This window comes from Thermobia domestica, chromosome 2 (genome assembly GCF_964235325.1).
Source record: "Thermobia domestica chromosome 2, izTheDome1.hap1.1, whole genome shotgun sequence".
NCBI lineage: Eukaryota > Metazoa > Arthropoda > Insecta > Zygentoma > Lepismatidae > Thermobia > Thermobia domestica.
This window is the reverse complement of record NC_137455.1, coordinates 59,408,873-59,419,049: the sequence shown is the minus strand read 5'-3', so window position 1 is coordinate 59,419,049 and position 10,177 is coordinate 59,408,873. Positions and strand designations below refer to the sequence as shown.

Below are 10,177 nucleotides of genomic sequence, written 5' to 3'. Positions count from 1 at the left end.
TTTTTTATGATATTCGACCATATGGCAGCAATGCAAGCATGGTCACCGGCTAAGAAGAAGGAGATTCTACCAATATATTTACAAGACACGGCACTAGATCTCGTATTACAGCTTAAAAATCAAAATCAGTTTGACACACTGACATATGACAATCTAAAATCTAAGTTAGTAGCTTTATGTAGACCAAAGGTCCCATGGTATAAAGCAGAGCAGGAATTATTCGAGGTACAGCAAGGAATGGACGAGCCAATCGACGCGTACTTTTTACGTAAACTCCGAGCAATAAGGCAGTTATTACCGGAAGCGACTGAAGAACAAAAGATCCACCATTTATCTTTGGGTTTGCAGAGGGATTTCCTTAATAAGATAGCATTAGAAAGGTTTGCAACGGTAGAAGCGCTACAGAATAAATTAAACACACTGGAAGCAGCTAATGACCTTTTAAGGAAAAGAACACGCAAAGCTATCACAAAAATTACATATGTTATACGGCCAGAATAATATACCTAACCTGCATAATACATCCTATGGCCTATCAACCGAACCAAAATCAATATATCCTGGACAACAGTTATACCATCATACCTATCCTGTGCAGATGCAACCTGTTATACAACCAATGAACAGCTATATACCAGGATATCAACAACAAAATAATATTTCCATGGCAATTTCTCAACCCAACCATCAAGAAATTCAAACCTCAAGCCAGGAACCTAAGACCGTTCCCCACCAAGAGCAAAATCCTCCACAAAGTAACCTCTCTACCTTGGCCAATAAAATGGCAGAGTTGTCGCTGGTGATAGCCCAGACGAATTATAAGAGCCATCCGAGGAATAGGAACCAGGGAAACGGAAGGAGAAACAATAATAATGGGAAGAGAAAACAGGGACAAGCCCGGAATAATCGACACGCTGCTCCAACGGAAGATCAAATTTTGGTGTGCGCAATATGCCGGAAGCGGGGGCATGGGGCATCTAATTGCTACAAGCGTCAAAAAACGCATAAGGCAGCCCCTTGACAAGGGGGCCGATAGTTACCATCACACGGAACGAGGAGACCCAAAAGAAACCGACACAAATTACGAAATTCCTGTAATACAAGTAAACGAACAATCAGAACAATTGGCAGAAAGACGGGAAAATATTGCATTAGAGGACGAAAATAACAGGTCGCATTTAACAATTAAAACTAAATTAGGCCTTCAAAATGCGATAATTGATACAGGAAGTACTGTTTCCCTATGGCCCACCCAAAGTGTTCCCCCTGGGACAAATATAATTCCATTTCAGACAATAATAAAAGGAATTTCAGGCAACAACATTTATTTGAACCAAATAGCATTAATAAAATTTAAAATAGGACAGACAACATTCACTCATTACTTTCGGATAATTGACAAAACAATGCCAATAATAATAGGAATCGATTTTCTCCAACGTTCGCATTCCACCATAGATTTAAACAAGAACACAATCTCGTTTTTTAAACGACCGAGGAAACCGCAGTTACCAGTTCAAAGTACAGAGAATACATTGTCAGCTTTAACAACTCAGATAGTATCACAGACGGATCACAATTGTCTATACCTGACTAAGCAAATAACTTTGCCTCCAAGATCGCATACATATGTACAAGTAGCAGGAAAGAAAAAAATAGCTGACAGAGAATTCCTATATGTATCATTGCTTCCTGGATTACGCGCGAAATATAATTTAAATGCCCTTGATCAAAAGATAGAAACAAGCAAAATGGTCATGTTAATTTCAAATCCAAATGGCAAAAGCGTAACTATAAAGAGAAACACGCCAGTGGCGGCTCTTGAGGAAGGGCACGAAATCTCTTTTAACGCCCTAGAAGAACCAGATTTTTTTGAAAAAGCATATCAATTTAAAACAAAAGAAGAAACGGAAGAACGTTTAAAGTACACAAAAACACTTTTCAATAAAGAACTTTTTGACGTCAATCCCGAATTGGACAGAAAACAAAAGCAAGCAGTTTATGATTTGTTATTTAAATATAGAGACGTTTTTACATATGCACCTGATGATATCGGATATTTTAGGGGATACGTTCATAAAATCAGAATTTCTAAATCTGCCGTATTCCACGACCGCTCCCCACCTATTCCATTACATATTAGAAGTCAAGTAGATAAGCAAATTCAAGACCTTATTAAGGCAAACATAATCAGGCCAACTGACAATAATGAATTCTCTTCTCCACTTCTTGTGCTCAAGAAGCCTAATACGAAGGAATTTCGAATAGTTCTCAACCTGCAGAAATGCAACACTTATACCAAGTATCTGTCGGTACCATTTCAAGCAACAGAGGACGTTCTAAACTCTATAAAGGGGAAAACTTTCATAAGCATTGCCGATCTTTCCAATTCTTATTTCCAAATCTTGTTGCATCCTAAGAGCCGTAAATATATGACCTTCGAGCTCAATCATAATAGAAAATCATACGAATTTTTGAGATGCACAATGGGGGCCAAAACAAGTTCCCAAAGTCTAAGTGTCGCCACGAGAATGATTTTGGAGGGACTACCAGATAGAATTACAAATTTTGCTGATGATCTTGTTACTAGTTCGTATAATTTTCCACAGCACTTGCAGGATCTAGAATTATTATTCCAGAAGCTTAGGAAACACGATTTTCGAGCATCACCCAAGAAGACAAACATTGGCTATCAGGAACTTAACGTATTAGGACACCTTGTTAGTGGGAAATCCATTAAAATATCTCCAAAAATAGCTAAAAAGATACGAAATTTTAAGCGACCGACTACAAAACGGATTCTTAAAAGCTTTATCGGCCTATGCTCATATCTTAGGGCCCACATTAAAGACTTTACGTTAAAAATTGAGCCTTTCCAACAATTAGTAACATCCAAATCTAAATTTAAATGGACAGAGAATCACGATGTTCTCTCTGAACAATTAAAAGAAGATATACTAAACGCTCCATCACTTGCTCACTTTGACGATTCGCTAGAAATTCGCGTTTATAGCGATTGCAGTCAAACTCAGGCAGGAGGACTACTCGCCTGCTATGACCCAAAAACTAACACTGAGAAGGTGGTTGCTTATTGTTCCCGGAGGCTAACGAAAAGTGAAGAGAAAGCAAGCATTTGGCAAAAAGAGTTATATGCTCTTATATACACATTGCGCAAATTTCGCTACTTTCTACTTAATAGAAAATTTAACCTCTATGTAGATGCAAAGTGTATCGCGACGATGAATACCCAACCGGACAAAGTCGGGAAATACACAAGATATAAGTTATTTCTAGCTGATTATGATTTTGATATACAATATTTGCCTGGATCCAAACACCCAGCAGACATAATCAGAAGGCTAGAACAGGCCCAAGATATTCAGAAAGAAGGTGAAACAGAAGAAAATAACGAAGAAAAAGGAGAGGACTATTATGCTTTTAAATCAAATAGACTTCAAGTTAATACTGTAGAAGCAGGAAATAACGAGCCTTTACCGAATATCGCAAGAGAGCAGCGCAAGGATGAAAATTACAAAGACATCATTTCCGTTTTAGAAGGAAGGGAACCGGAAAAGATCTCCACAGTCAGATCAGCAAGATTTTTTTGTCTTAAAAACGGCATCTTATATCGAAAACAAAACCACCCCGATTATGGGTTACTACATCTTTTATGCATACCGAAGTCCCTAGCTAATTTGTGGTTCACAACCTTCCACCGCCAGGCGACAAATCCGCATTTTGGATTTTCAAAATCATACAAGATCGCTATCAAGAAATTTTATATGCCATATCTGAAAAACTATCTTGCTAATAAGATACGCATGTGTACTGAATGTCAACATCTGAAAAAACTAGCACAAAAGAAACAAGCCGAACTCTTACATCACCCGGTGGGAGAGATAGCAACAACATGGATATATGACGAGTTAGGGCCCCTACCAAGCAGAGAAGGAAGAAATAAATACATACTAGTAGCCACGGAACTAGCCACACGATATGTCATTGCAAAGACAGTAGACGCCATAAACGCGGAAAACATAGAGAAATTTCTGGAACATGATATTATCCTCAAATTTGGAGCTTTTACAACATTATATTGGGACCGACACCCAGTACATGGAGCAACTCGTTTACAGAATTTGGTGCAGAAGTACTGATTTCGTATATAAGTACTCACCCGCATATAATCATGCTTCCATAGGATTAGTAGAGCAAACTAATAAAATCATACAGAATTGTCTAAAGTTTTTCGTGCAAGAACACCATACGGATTGGGAAAGATGGTTACCGCACGTTATTTTGGTATCAATACGTACGTACAAGGAGGGACCAAATATTCTGCAAGTTTCTTATTGTTTGGTTATGAACCCAGGACCCCGCCGGAATGTACGCTAGAATCAAGACAACATATACAAATTGACAGAGATAAACTAGCGGCCATCAGGAAGAAAGTACGAAATAACCTGGAACAGGCGCATAACAGACAAAAGCAGTTTTACGATAAACGCCATAAACAAACAACTTATAATTCAGGGGACCTTGTTTTGGTATATTATCCCACAAGGAAAATAGGCTTACCCGAACATTTCACAGTTCATTACGACGGCCCGGCACGCGTCCTGGAGAAGATTAATTCAAATTTGTATAGAGTAGAATTACCATCTAAATTTAAGGACAGAATTCAAGAAATTACGGTGGACCGTTTGAAACCATTTTACGAAGACCAAACTGAGGGAACACAAGATTAAGAAGAAAAAGGCACAAATCCAAGAAGAAGAATTTAACAAAATTTCTAATACTTACCAGGAAAAGAAGAGGAACTAACACCAGAAAAAAAAAGAGAAAGAGATGCACTGACATAAATTCGCACTTCTTTATTTCAACTATAAACTATATCTCATTCTATTATTCAACATCCTTACAATTTGTGTTTCCGTTCTTGCAGAATGCAAGATCAACATTTTTCTCTTTCTTTTTTAGTTTCAAAAGTCATTAATCCTTGCAAGGTCGAAATACAATACTTTCTTGTCTTCAACATCTCTTCTTCAATACAAACGTACATGAATGCTTATAACGTCACTTCTTCTTCTTATACAGAATGTTCATAAAATCAGGCTGTTCACAACATTATATAGAGTGACCAAAAATTCAAATTCTCTATTTTTTCTTTTTTAAAGAAAAGAAGCTATTAAATTCCAAAACTGATTCTTCTCTTTTCATTCGTTCTAACAATAATTAAAATGTGCCTTAATCTTCATAAGTCCCGTTACAAAACAAAACTTAACCAATTGGCTAAACATACCTTCACCATTAGGAACACACAATTCACTGGCGCCTACTAATACTACGAAAGAGACTTCACTGATATAGACTATTCATACCGGATGTGAGCAATCCTTAATAAACTGATATATTTATTCATCACAGTGATGACACTTCTACCCACTTTGAGGGAAATGATAAACTGTTTTTGATCCTGCTTAGTTGGGAAAGAACCACAGTGTTATTACCATTATGTGTATATTTCACAACAAGTTTTTCATAGTGATATTGGTGTATTATAGTGTTTATAGTGTTTTCTTGTGTATAAACAGTATCCCAAGTGTTTCAGCGTTGGTGCAGTTAAATTTTACTAATTACAATTTTGTACTTTCTCAAAATAATCTTCAAGATTATTTTTTCCAGTGTGGGGGGTGCAAGGATCCCCACATCATAACAGACGCACGTGTCAACTCAACACGTGCTATTATTTATAAACAACATAGCAGACAGCAAGCCAACGCGGAAGGACACCGAGGAACGCCGAAAGCAGACGGACCTCACGAAAGGACCCGAGGAGGACAAATAAAAGGAGGAACACCGAGGGACCCAGATCAGTCGTCCAACTGATCAAATCACCTACACCGCCCTGAGGTCGCACTGGACTAGGGGACACCCATCCTTCCCGAGGTCGCACTGGACTAGGGATCCTTTCAACAACAAAGCCTTGCGAAGCTGCCTTGAGCTGAGGGGGCTATCCTTCCAAACTCACCGAACCGGCAGGTGCCTTGGAGACTGCTTTGAGAGAAGGGGCACCGTGCAAAACACCTATACTCCTCTACTTGGACATTAACGAGGAAACAGCATTATTCCCTTTGTAATCAAAGACGTTTTGTATTTATCAAATTTTATAATAAAATTGGTGAAGGGATAAATCTCGGACCATTATTGACTCTACCAAAGACATTACAATATGTATATCATACAAACCAATATCTTCTTATGTATATCTTAAACAACGTTCCATTATATATGCTACAATTGTCATGCTTCTGGTACTATAGAAAGTATAGGTGTTATAAATTGAGGGAACATTAATTGGCATATGTAAGTGCATACCTGTATTACTCGAAGCAATAAATTACTCATGTCCATGCACAGCAGCTATCCTTTGATTAATTCGTAACGGGAAATTATCGCGTAACTTGAAAACACGTAAAGCAAATTGATTTCAATGTTCATGACATGAGGATAGGTAGAGTTTGAAAGGTAGAAAATTAATTTAAAATAGATTTCTTTATTAACTATAAAACTACGCTTAATATATGGTATAAATATTAAAAGCAAGCAGACTTCAGTCACAGATAACGAAATTCCTTTCGGTGATTAAGGTTCACTTTCGCGCTCTCTTGAAACTGGGATGAAAGACCGTATAGTTTTTATTTTTTGTTAGACAACGACCTATTCTCATTTGACTATCAGTATTCTGCTGTACAATTCGTTATACCAGTCCAAAAAAATTCAGAATCTTCCAAGAAAGTTCGGTACTTTTATCGGTATTTCGATCATTGAGGAATGCATGAAATTGATGTTACCGTAAATCAATTAGCTGTAAAAATTAAATGACATTTTTAACTTAACAGTCCACAGTTATGTCATTTAGGTTAAAGAACGCAAATGGTTAAAAATTAGTAGAATGATAATGAAGGAGGAAATATAGAACCTCGAAGAAAATCACAGACATTATGTTGTCCATATTACTAATGCATACAAATATTCTCTTAGTGTTTGTCAATGCCAAACGGTGAATTTCCATTCATGATGTGATCTCCAATCAGAAATAGCACACCGCGCCAATGATGTATCTACCTCATACTATCAGAATTGCTATTTTTACAGTTGTATGCAGCACCATCGTCTTAAGAACAAGGACTAGTATGAATATTTCACTCAATTAAATTTCTTACATTTCCACTACAGATGAAATTATGGATGTCTTTGCAGAAATTAAGCCATGTTTGGAAATTATTAACTAAATGGGTTTAGATGATTTTCCCAGTCACCAGTTTCACCATTTTAACTGTGTGGTGGTGTTCGCTTGAGTTGCCAGGTAAGCGTGGTGAGCTTTCTTCTTCTTGCTGGGCTTGGCAGATTTAAAGGAATGGTCCTAGACAGATTTGACAGAATGAGTCTTTTTTCTTCTAATGTTTATATATTCCTGGGTCACATTTTCTCTCAACTTTCTCGTCTAATGTAAGAGTCGTATGATTTTGAATTCAATCATGGTCATTTTTAAATCTCGTTTACAGTGAATGTTGAGTTATGATAGTCCTCTATCGAGTAAGATAATCAGATAACTGAAATCTTGAGAATGGCGACTATGGTCGTCACCAAAAGTTCAAAGACATGTAACTTTCAAATACGCTTAATTTCTGCTAGGAGGTAATGTTCCTATTCAAACTGTGAAATCGGATATGTTTGTTTTCTTTCCGTAAGCGTTGAAATATTTGACGTAGAGCGTTATTCGAGATTAAACTTCATTTTATGAAGCTGTGTCATTCTAGATTCTTCCTTGTTAGACACTACTTATGTTATAAAATGTGACAACAGATAATTAGCAATAATTGTACCATAACATCATTACTACAGAATATAGTTTAACACATACGAAAATAGTTCCTGTCCACAAATAGCCTAAAATGATTGAATGCACGATTACTAATACCTAATTTCTAAGCTTTGTATTTGTATCATGAACATACAACTTCAATTAGGATCAAAAAATATGAGCAACCACGGGCAAAGGTTTTAACCTTTACACGACCAAAAGACATATTTGTCAGGTTTCTTTGAACTGTTCCAAAACTGAACTGGATCATTTAAAGTGTTCAACTTCCAAAGTTGATGTTGACAACATGAATATGTTGATTCAAGTATGATCCAAACCATATGAAAATCCACTCGCAAATATTTTAACAATTTCACAACCAAGGTTCATATTTGTCAGATTTCTTTAGTCTCAAAACTGAAGTGGATTATTTAAAATCTCTCAATTTTTCTGGGTTTTGGTCGGGATGAAGGAAACACTCGAATAAGCCGGAAAATTAAAGTTGATATAAACTACCATATAATAATATTGTAATGAACCTTTAGTTTTGTATATTTTGGACCACGTGATACACTCCCCCCCCCCCAAAAAAAAACTTGCACATAAAGTAAAGGTAATGTCAAAAGTAGGCTTGGCTTATTGTTCACTTTAAAACAAGATATGTGTGATATGAACACGTCTCTGATATTAATGTTTGAAATACAACAGTGTTGGCCATCAGACAAAAAACATATGATATTTAATACTTGGAAAATAAGTAAAATCATGAAAGAGAATTAAATCTATAGTAATGACAGTACTACGGCACATGTTCGACACCACTGAGCCAACGCCCTCTTCTGGAAAATGAATTATGTGATTTTATCTTCCATCTTAAAGAAATGAAAATATCTTATGAAACAGCAAAAAAAACCGAATAAAAAGTTTTCAAACACTTTTTCTTTATTTTATTCTCCATAGATTGATATATAAAAGACAGAGAAAAAATACTAGAAAGAAAATATGATAAATGTTTAACGTAAGATCAAACAGACAGGTTATTAATAGCTACAAATAGATCTGCAGTTAGAACGACGACTCCTCGAAAATTTTATTCAAATCTGATGACGCAGCTTGATGGGTGGATTATGGTTTGACTAATATTAATGGAAGAGAACAGGGTTAGCTCTCCAGAAATGAAGTGTGAATAACCACGACAAATAAAGTGTGCTTTAAAAACGTTTTCATCAAATTGTAATAGTGATGCCATAAGTGGAAGTGTTACGCATCAGTGGCATCAGAAAATATTGATGTAACATGCATGCGTCAATAACTGCAAAATGAATATACCACTTTAATCTAAATTTTACCTAGACTAGGTAAATCTCTTGATTATACTTTACATAATAAAGAAGCGTCTATCTATCTATCTATCTATATATCTATCTATCTATCTATCTATCTATCTATCTATCTATCTATCTATATATATATATATATATATATATATATATATATATATATATATATATATATATATATAGGTAATATCTGTATGTTGTCTAAAACTATTCTCAATTTACTTCTTTATTATGGTAGGTATAATCAAGACATTTACCTAGTATGAATGAGGAAAATCCTGGAAAACCTCACTCAGAATGGCGACCTGAAAAAGCATTTACAAGTTTCGGACTGAGTGTCCGCACCGGTAATTGAATCTGAGACAGCTCCCACCAAGGGCGAGTGAGTCAGTGACTACGCTACGCGGGCCACTTGACTTCTGTCGCCGTATTCCGGCTACACGCCTGACACTACTCTTATGTGGGAAAGTAAAGATTTATGAACTCGGTGAATGTTTATAGTTACGAGAAAATGCTTCAAATATGATATATAAATACTCAAAACCGGTTATGGTCAAAGGTTGATCCGTCCCGCGAATAATAATAATAAAATGTGATTTGTTCGTCTGTTTCAACTTCATACTTCACAGGAAGTGATACCACAGTGAATTCATACTTAACTTTTAAAACCAAAATATTTTCTTTAACTTTTAACTGCGAAGTTCTTTCTACAAGGTAAGGTCGTTGATACCAGGATTTAAAAAAAAAATAAAATAAAAAAGAAAATGAAGATTTCATGGAGTAACATTCAAATATTCGTAGCTGAGGTGATAATTCCAGGTAGTCACGAGAAATAAGAAACATAATAAAGCCTAGATTCGGAAAATATATGCCTTTCATACATTTAGTGCATCGTCTCCTTAGGGAATAACAGTAGCGTAGCTAGAGTTTTTTCCACGGGGGGGGGCAATGAAGGGCCCAAGAGGATTTT

At 36.1% G+C, this 10,177-nt stretch overlaps 1 protein-coding gene across 1 annotated transcript; it reads left to right on the top strand.

The window, feature by feature from the left end:
• Window positions 1-4,280: 4,280 nt before the first annotated feature.
• Window positions 4,281-4,748, top strand: LOC145679025 (uncharacterized). The gene has a single exon (XM_081749626.1). It carries the CDS (start codon window positions 4,281-4,283, stop codon window positions 4,746-4,748), a length of 468 nt encoding a protein of 155 aa, XP_081605752.1.
• The last annotated feature ends 5,429 nt before the right edge of the window (window positions 4,749-10,177 follow it).

What these genes read in the sequence shown, in the direction of transcription:
- LOC145679025 (XM_081749626.1), top strand. Translation starts at nt 4,281, where the DNA reads ATGGTTACCGCACGTTATTTTGGTATCAATACGTACGTACAAGGAGGG.